The 16,963-nt window shown below is 51.8% G+C and overlaps 1 protein-coding gene across 1 annotated transcript in view; it reads right to left on the bottom strand.

Moving 5' to 3' along the window:
- The window catches only part of TSPOAP1 (TSPO associated protein 1), a 2,768,302-nt gene that overhangs the window by 2,664,367 nt on the left and 86,972 nt on the right, over window positions 1-16,963 (bottom strand). The window contains exon 7 of the mRNA XM_086954028.1: window positions 260-1,418. Within this exon, the coding sequence (XP_086810154.1) occupies window positions 260-1,418 (1,159 nt within the window). The remainder of the gene's footprint in view (window positions 1-259; window positions 1,419-16,963) is intronic.

Genomic DNA, 16,963 nt, shown 5'->3' with positions numbered 1-16,963 from the left:
CCTCTGTACACCACAGCGGGGGGCCACCGTCCTGAGCTTACAGAGCAGTGGTTAGAGGGCGAGAATAAATAGGAGAGGGGAGAGTGGGCAGCCCTGCCGGGTGCCCCTCGCTGTAGCTATGGGTCCCGAGATGTGGTTGGAGGTGCGCACTCCAGCTGTGGGGAGGGTATAAAGTAATCTGACCCAGGCAATGAATTCGGGTGGTATCCCGAATTTCGACAGTGTGGCGAACATATAGTCCCATCTAAGGGAATCGAACGCCTGCTTCAGATCTAGAGATATGCAGCCTTCCGAGCTCGCATCCACTTGGTTGCCGAGCATCAGCTGGGCTAAGCGCCTGAGATTCATGGCCGTATTGCGGCCCGGTACAAAACCACATTGGTCAGGTTGGATCAGCTGTGGTATGAATTGCACGAGTCTCGACGCCAGCACCTTGCTTAGGATCTTGGAGTCAGTGTTGAGGAGGGACAGGGGTCTGTAATCGGCCAGCTGTAGCCCGTCCTTGCCAGGCTTTAAGAGGGAAGTGATCAACGCTTGCATGGATGATTGTGGCATGGAGGCCGTCCGTAGAGCTTCCAAATAAACAGAGTGTAACCGTGGGGCCAGGAGATCAAGGAATGTTGCATAGAATTCGGCCTGTAGGCCATCTGTTCCGGGAGCCTTGCTCTTCGGGAGAGCTCGTATTGCTTGCCTGACTTCCGCTACTGAGATGTTGCGCTTCAGGTCTTTGCATTGCCTGTCAGTGAGTTGGGGGAGGTCTAGGTCTCCCAGGAAGGCCTCGAACGCAGCCGCTGGTAGGGGCTGGGGGGGGCTGTACAGCGTAGTATAATAGTCTTTGAACGCCGTGTTAATCCCTACTTGTGTGGAGGCCGGGCTGCCTGTCTGGTCTAGAATTTTCAGGATCGGATGGCAAACTGGGGAATCACGCAGGAGGCGGGCTAGCAGGGGACCAGCCCTATCTGCTTGAGTATGCTGTCTATTTGTGTATTCTCTGTAGTCCAGAAGCCTTAGGTCTTCCAGCAGCTCTGCATGTCTAATATGAGCCTCTTGCAATGGCGTGAAAGGTACATTTGTGCCCGCTGCCTCGTTCTCCAGGGACGCCAGCGAGCCCTCCACTTCCTTCAATTGACTGATCACCTCCCGCTTCCTGCCCACTCGGGTGGTCATTGCCGCCCCCCTGAGACAGACTTTGAAAGCGTCCCACTCTATCTGACGTGTGCCGGCTGTGTTCGCATTTGTGGAGAAGTAGGTGTCTATAGTGTCGGACAGGGACGACCGGAAGACCGAGTCTTCAAGGAGATCTGGAGACAGTCTCCAGGTCGGGATAGGGGCCAGCCGCCTGCCCCACTGCCAAGTGAGCTCCACGGGGTTGTGGTCGGATAGAGTTTTCCCCATGTGTTGGGTCTGAACTATGGAGTCTGTAAGGGAGCGGGAGCAGAAGACATGGTCGATCCTGGTGTGGAGCTGGTGGGGAGAAAAAGGTGTATTCCCTCTCCTGCGTGTGTGTGCTTCGCCATGTGTCCGCTAAATCCCAGCCCTCGGCCCACCGTGTTAGAGCGTCCGCCTGCCTCCTGCTCTCAGTGGCCTGCAAAGGGGGGTGTGACCTATCCAGTGTAACATCGAGCACAGCATTGAAATCTCCCCCAATTATCCAGCGATGGTCAGCCCAATCTGCAAGTATCCCATTTACAGTTAACAAAAACTCTGATTGACCAGTGTTCGGTGAGTACACACATCCAAACAAAACGGCATCCCCGTCCAACAGGCCCAGCACAAATACATAACGTCCTTCCTGATCAATCCTTTGCTCCAACATCTTAAAAGGGACAGAGTTGCGGAGCCAGATCGCCGCCCCCCTGGAGAACGCTGAATAGGAGGTAGCGAAGAGCTGCCCTCTCCATGTCTTGCGTAGCTTCACGTTCTCAGCATTGTTCAATTGTGTCTCTTGGAGGCAAGCAATCTGCGTCCCCCTGCGGTTGAGTTGAGCCAAGATTCTATGGCGCTTGTGAACCGAGCCCATGCCCCGTACATTCCAGGTGCACAATTGGTAAACATTAAGTGACCCCATGACCATCTGTGTGATGCGGTAGAATGGAACATCCGGGTGACCGTGTCAGATCTGTTTTGCTACAAGGTGAGAGTGTCTTACGAATATGTAACCCCTTAACAATAAGGTCCCCAAGCCAACGGGCCCGGGAGCCAAACCAAGGTGCCCAACGTGAGCACAAGTCAGTTAGGTTCGTGTGCATACTGGGGGTAGTAGGCCTCTGATGACTGTCACTTAACGGCCTGCATGGGCATGGTAGCCCTCGAAAGGGTGGGCCCTTATGCAACCCACCATATCTGAAGAAGAGAGTCAGTTATACGTTACCTCCCGAAGGGGATCAATCGCGTTGCCACTCAGAACTCCGCCGCCATCTGGGCCGTGATTTTTGGGAATAGTTGTAGGCTGTCCACTGATCCAGATACCTCAGTGTGGGTGTCGGTGGTAACGGTGATTCTGTCTCCGGTTGCTCCCGCGTCGTGCGCGGCAAGTGCCTCCTCCGTTAGCCGCATCTGCAATGACGGATGACCTGCCTCCTGACCTCCAGAAGGTTGCGTTGTCGTCGGCAAATCTTGTGGAGGGTGGTGCCCGGGGTTGGAAGTGTCTTTCCGTCGGTCTGGCGGGCTCCTGTGACTACCGCTGCGATGATCCGCGAATGGGTCTTGAGAGGTCGGAGGGGTTAGCGTGACTTCCATCCATTCTTCCGCCTCCTCCGGCAAGTCAAAGAAGTGAGATTTGTTGTCATGCAGTATCTGAGCCGTGCGGGAAACAGAAGCGCGTATTTCATGTTCCTGTCTCTCAGTTTGTGCTTCACACCCAGGAAGGTGGACCTGGCGCGTGGCACTGTGGGCATGAAATCAGGGTACACTGAAATGTTCTTGTCCTCGAAGCGTATCGGTGCCTTCTCCCTAGCCGCTCTTAGAACAGTGTCCCGATCCCTATAGTGAAGAAGGCGTGCAATCAAGGGGCGAGGAGGCGCCCCCGGCTGTGGAGGTCGCAACGGCATCCTGTGTGCCCGTTCCACACTGTATAGGGCAGTGAGATCTTCCTGGCCCACCAGTTTCCGCAGCCAATCTTCCACAAACTGGGTGGGATTCCTCCCCTCGCTTCTCTCCGGAATGCCCAGGATGCGGACGTTGTTGCGGCGGGCACGTCCTTCCGCGTCATCCACCCTACCCCATAGTTGTTTGAGCTGTTTCTCCACGTTTCCAGTTTCGCGGAATGTTCTGTCTGCTGTGGTATGAGGTCACTCAGCGCTATCTTCTGTTCGGAGACCCGCTCCGCCAATTTGTTATGGTCAGCTCGCAGTAGGGATAGGCCAGTCGCCATATTGTCTATGCGCGATTCTAGTGCTTCGCGCGTCGCGCGAATTTCGTTCAGGATAAGGTCCAATTTGGCGTCCTGTGACCCCTTTCCGGTTGGCGGTATGATGTCCGCGTTCGAAGAGGCTAGCGGGTCCTCGGAGCCCGTGGACTGCATGTCCGGAGCGCCCTGGTCCTGTGTCCTGCCCCTGTGTTTGCCCATTGATCTCGTGAGCAGGGTGGCGTAGTAGCTGCAGCCGGCTGCTGCAACCTCTGTAAGTGTCCACGCAGGGTGCCAGGCAGTGGCTGTGGTGGGTCTGAGCTGCGCCGGTGGAAGGCAGTGGCAGTGTTGCGGTACAGACCCCAGTGGCGGCAGGGGTAGTGGTGGCACGCTTAATGTAGCTCCGCTGCAGGGTGGTCAGCGTTCTGCTGGGGACCTTGCGGGCTGTTGTGTCAACGGTCTCGCAAGGTGGGCAGGGGAAGATCGCAGTTCCAGGTGACAGCAAGGTGGGGTCCTCCGGAGACTGGGAGCGCAAAGGAGCCAGGTGTTCGATGCCACGGCAGTGCGCCACAGCACGTGACGCACTCCCACGCCGCAGGTCGGCACTATCAGCCAGGTACTCGGGGCTTATGTCCCACTGTGAGGTGTGCGGGCCTTTGATGTGTGTCACCACGCTCCAAATCCTCTTTTCCGCTCGTCGCCGTGTTATCCAGGGGTAGGCGAGGCGTCACGGCCAGAATCCCAGGGTCCCGTCTCGGCCCCGGCGCGGAGACAAGATTGCGCTGGTAGGGTAGCCTCAATGCCGGGTCGTCCCCGGCTCGTAGCGTGTGGCGCAGCCAGGGAGAAGCGGGGCCCACAGCGCCGGCGGCGGGCTACACGCTCCACCCGTCCCGCTCTCCTCACCTGTGTAGTTGATGGTGCAGGCGGGTCGCGGGCCGGTCCGGTGGGGCCCCGCGTCCCGGGCGGGCTCACGGCCGGACAAGCCGGTTGGGGGCGAAAGCAGTTAGGAGGGAGGCAGCGGGGCCACAGGCAGAGCAGGGACCTCTCTCCGTAACCCGATACCTCCACAGGAGTCGCGGCTCACTTCCGGTCCGGGGTCCCGGCCGGAGCGCGGCAGTGGCTAGGAGCAGGTCAGGCAGGCCACTCAATTGAGGCCGAGGCTTCACGCTGTGCTGCAGGCAGCGATGGGCACCACGGTCATGTTGCTGTTCCAGCGTGGTTCGGGGGGGAACAGCACTTCACCGCTGCACGCCGCTTGCACCCGGAGGCTTAACGGACAGGATTCAGGTGGGTGGCAGGCTGGGATGACAGGATAGATTGCTAGTATTTAGGGCTAGGGACGGAGCTCAGGGACTACACGTCCGCCATGTTCGACGCTTGGCCACGCTACGGGCTGAAACCTTTTAGAGAATTTCTTGGCAGGTTGTTAAGACTACGTTGGACACTTAATAAATGTTTGACCCACCCATCACCCGAACCTAATACCTTCGCTGTTATAGATTGCTTTATGTCTCGGTTTTTTCTTTCCACTACGCTATTTCCCTCAGGATGAAATGGACAAGAGAATCGCAATCCAATGCCCATGCTGGTCATGGCCTCCTTATAAGCTCGAGAGCTAAAAGCAGGACCCTGGTCAGAATGAAGCATGGCAATTGCGTATATGCCGATAAAGACTCGCAGATCTTTTATAACAGTTTTGGCGTCAGCCGAGCGCTGGGGCCACATTTTTAAAGTGAATGTAGTCTTTAACAATTTAATAGGACGCTGGATTGCATGTGTAGATATCTCTATGCTACCATCATACATGGCCATGGCATGACTCCGCTTGACTCGCTACTGCGGTCTCTGTCGCAGTCTGGACAGTTCTTTACAAATTTATAATGGTGCAGGCTCATCCCCGGCCACCAGTATACTGCTTGTAATTCGGTCAAAGATTCCTTCATCTGTTTGTGCCTTGGACCTTCACCCATGTGTGCGGTTGCTATTAATAACTTTCTCCGATTCGTGTTTGGAATCACCCTATCCCCCACTCCAGGGATTCGAGCAAAAGGAATGGAGTTTGCATCAATTACGTATGCATAATGAGTGGATAGTTCACAGGTAATGCTGCACAGTTGCCTTTTGAAGACGTTTTTACCGCCAGCATGGTTTCCCCGTCTATGTATTTTTCTGAACGCTTTTTCGTGGCTACGGAAGCCGGTTTACTTGTTCCGCTATAGCTGTATTAGCCAAATTATTCGTTACAACGTGAACGCCATCACGTTGATGACTCAGAGTGTGTATCACGTGAGTCTTTTGTAGTTCTTTCTGTAAAAGAACTACTTGTTTCCAAAGCATCTTATGCTTGATTGTGACACCTGTGTCATCCTTGTAATCATTTTGAACCCAGCTCTGCAAATCATTATTGTAAGAATTGACGCAAAAATGCGAATCGCACACGATTAGTGTCGGGAATTCACGTTCAGCATTTTCAAGCGCCATCTTTAAAGATCTGATTTCAGCTCGCTGAGCCGAACATTTTCTCAGTGATTCAGTTTTTGTTATTTTCGGTCTGAATTTACCGCAGAGCCAGCGACCTTTAACAATCGCGCAGGCTGCATCGTAGGATTTATCTTCTAAATTGTAATGCTGTACAAATCTGTCTGTATAGATTATACAGGAGTACTGTTCAAGGGGCAGAATTTCGATTGGCAGAGGATATTCTTTTTCATATTTTAAATCATTCCGTTTTTTCATGTGCGGGGCGAAATAGTATTTCACGTCTTCTGCAGCAAGAGAATTTTCCCACTGTATCCATTTCGGATCCAGTGACACTGTAGGCAGGTTTACTGGGCCGAATAGTGCCTCGGAGGCGGATTCTGCTGTGAGAACAGTGATCCTTTTGCCTTGTGCTAGTTCTCGTTCCTTTGCTAAAGCAGTTTGCACCGCCTTCACAGTATTTTCTGTGAGACTGAATGTTTTTTCTGCTTGTGTGTACAAATGTGATTTGTAAGCTATTGGTACCGTTTCTCCCTCATTAGAGGTCAGGTAGGTGAATCTGCATCTTCCTGGGATGACTCGGAATACAAGGTTGCGTGTATTGTCACTTGTTTCTAATTTTGTTTTTGCTAACATGTCTGTTTGCAGTGATCTCAAAATTTCTGTGTATTTTTGAGTCCAGTTGATTGGTTTAAAATCAGGTTTAATTAAGTCGTAGAGAGGTTTAATCCTCTCTGTGTAGTTTAGAATGTAAGTTCTTCCGAAATTCAGGAAGCCTAGAATCGATTGTAAGTTCTTCAGCGTTTTTGGTGCTTGGAGTACAGCGCACTTCTCTAAGAAGTTGTCCGCTAGGCTTTTTCCTTCACTTGATAATTTGTATCCTAAAAATAAGACTGTTAGATGGGCAATTCTCGACTTTTTAAAGTAGAATTTGTAACCCTCTGCTGCGAACCCAAGTATTATGGTGTTCACCCGTTTCAAGTGAGTATCCAAGTCGTCGTCAGTGAGATAGATGTCATCGACATAAGATAATGCCTCATCATCATATATTTGTAGTAACTCTGTTACTCTGGCTGAGAATAGTCCTGGGCTGTTCTTGAATCCCTGTGGGAGCCTACAGAAATTTTTCTGTGACCCCATTATTGAGAAAGCGGTCAAGTATCTGCTTTCTGGTGCAATGTTTTGGCAAAAGAACCCATTAGATATGTCTAATGTCGGAGGGAGGAGCTACGTCACGAACTAAGATGGCCGCATAAGCTCCCGGCTCCGTCGACCTCCGCCGGCGACTCGTCTATCCTGTTATTTATTCTCTACCCGCGCCTGGATGCATGAAGGTTGCCTGATGCCAACGGTGCCATCCCGGACTTCCTACCTTATTCAGCGACGGAGTTATGTCGTGTTCCATCTTCGGCCTACTCCAGGGCTGCCGCCGGGACCTCGATTCCTGAACCATCCGAGTGGGGAATGGTCAACATCGGCTGTGGGACCCAGATCGTGGCCGGACTTTTGGATCCGAATGACTCTTTGCACTTCTGCTTTGTGGCTTCGTTGATGGAGGGTGCCGGAGACGAGGCATCGTGAAGTGCTGTGATCCTCCTGAGCCGTGGCTGGGGGCTGTGTGCCCAGACCCCCGTTTCCTGGCCCGGGGTTGCCGGGCTGCTCCAGCGGCCGGTGGCCGTTTTGGGCGTGCCAGCTCGGGCGCCCCTGTTATCGAGATCGTCAGAATGTGTGCCAGAAGTCCAGCGACGTGGTCTGGGGAGAATATCCCCCTCCGTCCTCAGGGCCCCGGGACGGAGGGTGTGGATGGCGCACTTTCGTTGTGATCCGTAATGGCAGCAATTGGGGCGCTCCGCTCCCAAGTCACTGTCACGGATCTCTCTCTGGCGGCAAAGCTGGACGAAGTCTGCTCACGACCGGCCACTGACGCTGCGACACCTGAACAGCACTTTGTGGTCCCGTCGAGCGAATTGACCCGCCATTTTAAGGTTCCCGTGCGGCAGCCTGATTTTGCCCAGCTGGAAGTTTCTTGCCCCACTTCTCCTTTACCCGTCACAGTGCTTGGTCTTCCCTTCACGTTTTCTATTCGAAGGAGTGTCGTCGCTGGATGTCCTGATTATCAACGCCGAGTCTCAGGGTCCTGTCGTAAGGGACTGCCTTTCTTCTTCATCCTGGCCCGTCTGCACGGCGGAGGCCGCCATTTTGTGCTCTGACTTTGTTCCATCCTCGGTGCCCCGGACTGCCGTGGACGCTTTGTTTGCCTCTGTTCGGATGTGGCTTGGATGTTGCGTGCCACGGGAGGGGTTCGCACTGGTCAGGGCTGATTCTAACTTTGTGTTGTTCCTGCTCCTCGTCCCTGCCTTGGAATACCTGAGACGCTTTTCCTGTTTGCATTTACTGTGACTCAAGCGATAGGTCTCCCCGTGATCTTTTCAGGGTTGACTTTTATTTTTCTGGGATTGCTTAGTTCCTCCTTTGCCGAGATTGCACCGAGTTTCTCAACGGGCGCTGGGGTGGGGGGGGTTCTTCTGGTGACTGTCCTCCCCATATTACTGTCAAATGTTTGCTTTGATTGATGATGTTCGTGCCTTGGGGAGGTCACTGCCGGCGGGGAGTACCGGGTGTCCGGGAGTGTGTCTGTCTCTCTCCTCCTCCACTTCCCTTCCTTTTATTTTTCCCTTCTGTGGGCAGTTCCGGGGCGACAGGCACGCTGTTAGTGGGTTAGGCCGTAGCCATTACAGGGGTGCAGGGTGGCGGGTGCGGGGGGGGGGTTCGGGGGGGTTTGTTATTTTAGTTTGTTTTGTTCTATGGCCCCTATTGCTTTTTTCCGGCTTTGGGAGGGTCTTTTCCTCTTTAGTAGGGTTGGCTGTCTCTTGGTCTTACACCTTTTTTCTTTGCTGGCATCTCAATATGCCTCTGTTTTTCTGTCTTTGGGGGGTGGGTTTTCCGAGAGGATACTTAGCGATGTTGCTTTCTGCAGTGTCGCCTGTTGCCCAGTTCGGCCGCCGTGGTCGCCTAGATTTAATAGTTGCTGAAGTCATAACCTGTCTCCGACTGTAAGTAGGATACGTCCCCCCTCATCTGCTTTGTGTATTTCTCCTGTAAGGTGTGATGTCCTTGTTGTTGCAGCCCCTACTTCTCTCTTAAATTTAAAATGAAAACCTCATATCCTGTGTACTGGGCCTTGCAGCCACGTTTGGAATAACTCGGAATATCCTGATTGTTGACCGCCCTACGTTTCTCCTGTTTCTATTTACTGTCTTTGCGGCCGGCCATGATGGTTGTGGGCCTGCGCATGTATCTCCTTATTTTTTGAATAAAGGTTTTCACAAAAAAAAAAAAAGATATGTCTAATGTCGTTTTGTACTTTTTGCGAACTAGGTTATTCATTAGTGCAGCACTATGCGAATTTTGTACTGCAAGACTATTCGATACGAATCGTCCGGTTTGGAGACAGGAAACAAAGGATTGTTCATTTGAGAGGTGCATGTTTCAATTACCCCTTGGTTTTCAAGTTGATCTAAAATCTCCCTGACCTGTTTTTAGCTTCTTGCTTTATTGGGTACTGCCTTTGTGCAGAGGGTTGACTTTTTAACTGGATTTTGTGAGGAGGAGAGTCCTCATCCCATCCTACATGATTTTTATATAATGCCTGGGCTACTGCCCATTTCCTTGCATATATATATTTAGTGTGAATTGGAATTTGATTTGAGAAGGCAGGCATAATCATTTCTTCGCCATGAGGGCACTCCCTGACAAACTGCTGGGGGCCAATATTTCTCGGCTAACAGGATGCCATAGCCTTTTGAGAGGTTATCCCAAAATAGACCCCTTATTTTTCTAGTCTTATCTCCCTCTATACGCAGTGTTATTTCGTATATCTTATGAGGTTCCCTAACTCTGGTGTCTGCAGTTTCTACCTGAATGTATTCATTTGTGTCCACTATCTCCAAATGACTCATCAGGATCTTGCGAGCTATGGTGATTCCTGCTGCACTGTCTAGCATTGTCTGTGCCCACTCTCCGTTTTTCAGCTGTGTCCTCAGTATTCTCGGCATGTTCGATTACTCTAATACTGGCTACCTTCTTCCTCGGGAATTGTAATTTTTTACTTTGAGCAGGTTCCTTGTCTTTGGACTTGGTGTGCTCTTCCCTTGGGTCTGACGGTCTGACCGTCCTCTTCTTTCCGATTTCTGCGAAAAAGATCCAGAGGGACGTGTATCAATACTTTGATATCTATCAGGCTTTTTCAAGTTATCCCTATTTCTAAGGTTATATCTTTTCTGAGAGTGTTCCCTCTGGGGAGACTGGTGTTGTCGAGTCTGAGTTCTTTCCCTCCGTCGAGGAGACCTTCCTATGGACTGGAAAACGTTTTCTTTGGGAGTGGATTGTTTATTTACATCCCAGCTCTTTTTAGGAGTGTTTAGATTCTTTTTAATTAATAATTTTTCAGGATTTTCGAGTAGTTGGGGTTTTACAGGTTTCCAACCCAAACTATCTTTACCTAATTCTTCATAGTATTTTTCTATAATTCTGGCAAGCTCAATTGGTTGATCTGTTATATCTGTTTCTTTCAATTTCTGGTGGATCGCCACAGATGCTGCTTCTCCTTTTATGTTGGCTAGTAATATAGCCGAGACCTGCTTGAAGTCTTTCAGTAATTTCATACCAAGAGTTAAAGCAGGTTCTGGACCGTATCCATTCTGAATTTGTTTTAGCACATCCTGTATTACCGCCATGGACGGAACACCATGTCTTTTTGTGTAAATGGAAGCAAAGACTGTACCCCAAGTGTCGCAGTCCTCCACGTGTGGTGCGATTCCCATAGGAAGGCAGATGGTCAAGATTTTGTGTTTCTCTATAGGGGTAGTATCCGGGAATACTGCCTCTATTTGAGTGATTTTCTGTGCTAACCAGAAAGGAATTTGTTCCCGTTTTGCTGGAGTTTTTCCAAGACATGATTGTATGTTCTGTGGTGTAATTTTATTTGTGTTCCCCTGATGAGGGGTCAGCTGTGGAACATTAACAGCTGTTTGGACTGTTGCAGTCCGCATTACATATTGGACTAACTGTCTATGTATTTTAATCAGTAATTTTAGCTGTGCTAAAAGTTCTTCTCTTGACATTTTTTCAATGTCTGGATGTGGTGTGTAGCTGGCTAGAACCGGCCTTTTTGGTCCTGGTCTACCTAGTGGACCGAGCCGGGTGATGTGATCATTATGTTTTAGGGCGCCTTTAAACCAGAGCAGGTGCACGTGGTATTTGAATGGGATTTCAATCTCCTCGAAAGGAGCGTACTCTTACGGTGGTTCCTCTATTTTGTAATAGTGAAACTCGTGTGTTGTAGCGTTTGCCGCTGGAAAGTTTATCCAAGAATAGAATACCTCTGTCTGCCGATATTCGTGTGCCTCTATCACGAAAATGACTGTACCACCTCGTGATGTCAGTCCGTTTTCTATAAGTTTTAACGTTATAGATTTTCTTATGTTTGCCGTGATGATAATTGCACCCGGTTCATTAATTCCTGTAACATCGAAACCCGGTTGGTCCGCGTCTACTGCGACTTCATTGGTTCCGTTGTTATTGCCATTTACTGACATTGTATTAATGAAGGTTTGCAGAGCAGGCTTCCAAGGAAACAAAGATTAGGTGCACAATATTTTGGAACACTGTATTCTTCAACGTTGACTAAACCAGAAACTTTACATAGGAATCTCTTCCTACTAAGTTCCGGCGGATTTTAACCTTTCACCCACTCCAGACATCTATTGGAGTATTTACGGGAAAAAGGGTCTGTGTGAAAAACTACAACTGAGTTACTCTAAATCTTACGTTAGTTTTATCGCCTTACCAAACGTTGGGCGCCATGTAGTGTAGTTCCTATTTTCCCTATAGGCCCTGCGCATTGGAATAACAAACAGCACTGTAGACGTAGGACTGCGGTCTTCTAGGTCTCTACTGACTATGTTAGACTTAATTTAGGTTTGCGCCAGCTAGATCAGAGGTCACTGGAAACTTTCTTGACTGAATAGGAAGTGATCAGCTTCCCTGGCTCAGACAAGAAGGGATTCAGCTTCCGACAACCGCATAAACATGACAACTTTGCTCCTCAGAATAAGAGTCAATCTCTTGAGTCGTGTGAAACAATAGACAGCCATTTCACTCAGTCAGTTGTGCAGATTTTACTTTCACCAGGATGCAGAGAATAGAGAGACAGGCGTTTTCAATAAAAGATATTAATTGAGCAGTCTTCCTTCTCATGCAAGAGAAATGAATTGCCACAATTGCAAGACTTGTTATTATAAAAGGTGCGTACAGTAAAAGGAGTATTATGAAATAATACTGTAAAAGCATTGATATGGTTTCTTAGCCATAGGGGCGTGGCTTGGATGCCGAGGAGGTAGGCTGCGTGAGCCCGGAACTCCGCGCCCGATCCCGAATATCATCCTGATTATCCGCGCGAATTCCAGTAAAAATTGGATAATCTGCAATCTAAAGTCGTCACGGAAGCTGCGGCGTTCAGAGTGGACGGCCTGGAGCTGTTCCTCGTCCTGAAACTCGACTTTGAAGACCAACACCGGGTGTGATGCCGTCGATCTAAGATGGCGCCCTGAGGCCTGGACAAAACAGCGACGGGGGCACGAGGCCTGATTCTCCTGCTGATCCAACACTGGCAGCGATTACTGGACCGAAGAGCCCCTCCTAACCTTCTGGGCCGGCACAGGTGGCCTTTCCATGTTCTGGTGCGAGCTACTGGGACACGTGACTACAAGTACAGACGCAGAGGAAGCCCCAAAATGGCGGCGGCTTTGTGACGACGGTCCCGATTTTCCGAGCACGATCTGGCATCTTGAGACCCCGCTGCAGCAGAGGACTCCCGGGAACTGAACCCACTAGTGCGATCAGAGCAGAGTCCAGTGCTCTACGGGTGTCCTAGTTCTCTTATCCTATTGCCCGTGGGGCTATCCGGTGGCAGGGCTCTGCAGTGCGGAGACAGCGAGGGGAACAAAGGGGTCCTAGGGGCCGGTGCCGGCCGCAGCCAAGATGGTGAAACCGAAAGGGAAGGGGGACGGAGCGGCTGAATCAGAGGTGGTGGATGGAGCGGATCGTGACCAGTCTGCTCTCCAGCGCATGCAGGACCGTATACTGGAGGCCATCGCGACCACGAAAGATGCCCTGCAACAGGACATCGCCCAGGTGGCGACGGGCTTGGGTCTCCTGAAAGCGGATCATGACAAACTTAAAGACAGAGTCAAGTCTACGGAGGTCACTATTCAGGAATTGACCCCGGACCACGCAGCGGTGAAAGCTCAGATGGCGGATGCTCTGGACAGGCTGAAGGTGTTGGAGAGAAGGGCCGAGGATGCGGAAAATAGGAGCAGGCGCAATAATGTTCGCCTCGTGGGCCTACCGGAAAAAATTGAGGGTGATGACATGGTGGGCTACCTCGATAACTGGCTACGCACTGAGGTGGCGCCAGAGGGACTATCTCCTTTCTTTTCCTTGGAACGGGCCCACAGAGTCCCGGCTCGACCTCCGGCCCCGGGCCTGCCGCCTCGCCCGGTGGTGATCAGGCTGCTCCACTACAGGGATCGGGACTGGCTACTACAGAGGGCGAGGGAAGCAGGACCCTTCCAAGTTGACAACAACGGAGACACCCTGTTCCCGGACTACACTTTTGAGACCCAAAGACTCAGGGCCAACTTCTTGTCCTTCAAGCGTGAGCTCCGTGGGGAGGGCATAAAATACTCCCTTCTCTTCCCAGCAAAGCTGAGAGTTGTGGTGGACGACAAGTCGCTTTTTTTCACTACCTCGGCGGACACTTGGGCCTGGTGGGACACGTACAAAGCTGGAACGGACGGAGCTAAGGCCAGGGCAGAGGAGGCTAGAGAGACACAGCCGATCAGGAAGTCGCAACGGATTCGTAAGAATCGTCGGAGAACTGGAAAACCATCGGTGTCACAGACGGAAACAGAGAGAAAGGCAGTCCTACAGGCGGTGGTGGACCTCTCTGGCACGACAAGAAGCCAGTCCGGGAAGGGCACGGACTCTGACGAGCAGGGCACGGGATCGGAGACGGGACTCTCCGAATACGGAGGAGCCAGGGGCCCCATAGTCACACCTCAGACGTCTGGGGAAATAGTCAAAGCATGAACCACTGGACTTGAGGGGCGACCTGCTGGTCAGACACTGGGTTGCTGTACCTGTGTGCGCAGTTTACTACTGTATGGGACTCCGTGAGTCTGCTATGGGGGGATTGTGGGGCGGGATATGCGGGATTGATTTGTTCTAACGTACTCTCTCGGCATCGGTCCTCGCCCTACTGGCCCTTACGGTCATCGCAGTGGAGACTGCGAGTATTAGTGCCTTTCGTTGAGGGGATAGCTGGTTGTGATAGTTTGGATGGGTTCACTTCCAATTGCGGGGGGCCTGTCCTGGGGGGGGGGTGGGAACCGAGAGTAGTTGGGGACGCTCAGGTTGGTTTTTGGGGATTGAGGGGTTCACTTGTTTGGAGTGGGAGGAGGGGGCAGCACGTTGTTGGCAAAAGCGCATGGTCGATGGCTATTATTGTTCTGTCTGCGGATGCAGGAGGCTATGGCTAATACGGGGGCTTTGAAATGTGTGACCTGGAATGTGCGGGGTCTCCATACTATGGTGCGTAGACACAAGGTCCACGCGTATCTGAAGCGTAGGAGTGTGCATATAGCTTTACTTCAAGAGACGCACCTCACCAAACAGGAGGGAGTAGCGCTGCAGAGGATGTGAAGGGGGCAGCTCTTTAACACAACGTATTCGGCCTTTGCGAGGGGGGCATTGATTTGGATACGGGCAGGGGTTCCCTTCCAGGTCACTAAAACGGTGGTGGACCCAGAGGGCAGATTTGTGGCTGTAGAGGGGAGACTCAGGGGCCGGTTGGTATCTCTTTGTAGTGTATATGCCCCAAATGTAGATTTGCCCGCTTTCCTAAGCTCTTTCGGGCAAACTGGCGAGTTTTTTGGCAGGGCAGATGCTCATGGGGGGGCCGGGGGGATTTTAACTCGGTGGTGGATACTGATTTAGATAGATCTCATCCCCCACTGCACGCCTCCCCAGTACACAGGGTAGCGAAGCGCCGATTAGATTGGCAGGAGAGCTGGGACCTGGGGGACGCCTGGAGAGTACTACACCCCACCACGAGGGATTACTCCTTTCATTCAACTTTACATGACCTGCATGTTAGATTGGATGTATTTCTGTGCTCATCGCACATGCTCTCAACAGTGGGTAGCGCGGAGTATTTGGCCCGCACGCTGTCGGACCACTACCCTTTGTTGTTGTCCCTGAACTGGCTGGTGGAAATCAACTGTGTTCCAACATGGCGGCTGCAACCTGATACACTGGATGATTTGCTCTTTAGGGAGGCCTTGGGGGAGCGAGTGGCACATTACTTTGAGGAGAATAGCGGCTCCGCCTCTTCCAGAGCTGTGGAGTGGGACGTGTTTAAGGTGGTGGTCAGGGGTCACTGTATTGGGAATACTGCAGGGGCTCGTAAAACTTTGCTAGATGATCTCGAGAGAGCGGAGAGACGATTGAGGGAGATGGAGAAGGAACGCCCAAATCGCCCTGAGCTCCAGGAGGGGGTTAGTGGCGCCAGGGAAGCGCTAGCGGTGGAGTTAGAGCTGCTGCGCAGCTTCGACCACAAGACGTATATGACGAAGGCGCATGCGGAGGGTGATAAGGCGGGGTCGATGCTGGCATGGCTTGCCAACCCGATCAGGCGGGGCGCTCCGATCATGGCGATTCAGACGGAAGGGGGGGGGGGGTACTTTGCCACACCCAAGCCGGGATCCTGGATAGGTTCAGGGCGTACTACGAGGGTTTATATGAAAGCGGACTGACGGGCGGAGCGGAAGAGTTGGGCACCTTTCTCGAAGGGTTGCAGATACCACAATTAGAGGAATCGGAAGCGGAGGAGCTGGGTTGGCCTATAACGATCGGGGAGATAGGGAGTGCGGTGAAGCAGATGGCTAGAAAGAAAACTCCAGGGCTTGACGGTCTCCCGATAGAGTTTTATAGCAAATACTTAGAGTATCTGGCTCCACAACTGCAATTGGTTTATAATGAGGTGCAATCACGAGGTAGACTCCCGAGCTCCATGTGCGAGGCCCTTATGATCCCGATGCTAAAACCTGGCAGGGAGAGTGATGCCCTTTCGTCATACCGTCCATTATCTATGCTCACGACGGATTACAAGATCCTGAGCAAAATCCTAGCGAATAGGTTGCTGACTCACATGACGGGTCTGATCCATAAAGATCAATGCGGCTTCATCCCGACGCGAAACACAACCCATAATATCCGCAGGCTGACGAGGCTGATGGGGGCTCGGTTGTCGGAAGACACTACTCCATTCGTGCTCTCTATAGATATCGAGAAAGCCTTTGATAGTCTTGAATGGGACTATCTGTATGAGGTGATGAGGCGTTTCGGGCTGGGGGACGGTTATATCAACTGGACCAAAGTCCTATACACAGAAGCCACGGCTAGAGTCAGAGTGGGTTCATTGATTTCGAGGCAATATCCAGTTCGACGCGGCACTAGGCAGGGGTGCTCCCTTTCTCCCCTCTTGTTCGCTTTAGCAATGGAGCCTTTTGCAGCGGAAGCCAGGTCCGGCCGCCATTATAAGGGGTTGGTCTACAGGCCCAGGCCGCATGTCATCTCATTATATGCGGACGACCTGCTGATGTTCTTGGCCGACGCGGAAGCGGAGTTGTCGGGGGCGAGACGTCTGCTAGAGTTGTTCGGGCGGCTGTCGGGCCTGAAGGTTAATTGGCCCAAATCTTGTCTATACCCGTTGAGACAGGGAGAGCCATGCCCTCTCACGGCGCAGGAACTCCGATGGGAACCTCATTGTCTGTACTATCTTGGCGTTTATATCTACCACACCCCGGCGGACATGCTGGATGGTAATATCAATCGCTGTATTACTGCCCTGAGAGGATGTATGGCCTTCTGGGCCACCCTCCCACTCTCGCTAGCTGGTCGGGTCTCCTTGCTTAAGATGGTGGCTCTGCCTAGGTTATTGTATTACTTTAGGACTCTTCCAATGTGGATTCCGGGCTCCGTTTTTCGGCGCTTGCGATCGTTGACCATAGCATTCTT

This window comes from Lissotriton vulgaris, chromosome 2_1 (assembly GCF_964263255.1).
Source record: "Lissotriton vulgaris chromosome 2_1, aLisVul1.2, whole genome shotgun sequence".
Lineage (NCBI taxonomy): Eukaryota > Metazoa > Chordata > Amphibia > Caudata > Salamandridae > Lissotriton > Lissotriton vulgaris.
Note: the sequence above shows the minus strand (reverse complement) of the source record. Positions and strands in the feature narration are given on the sequence as shown.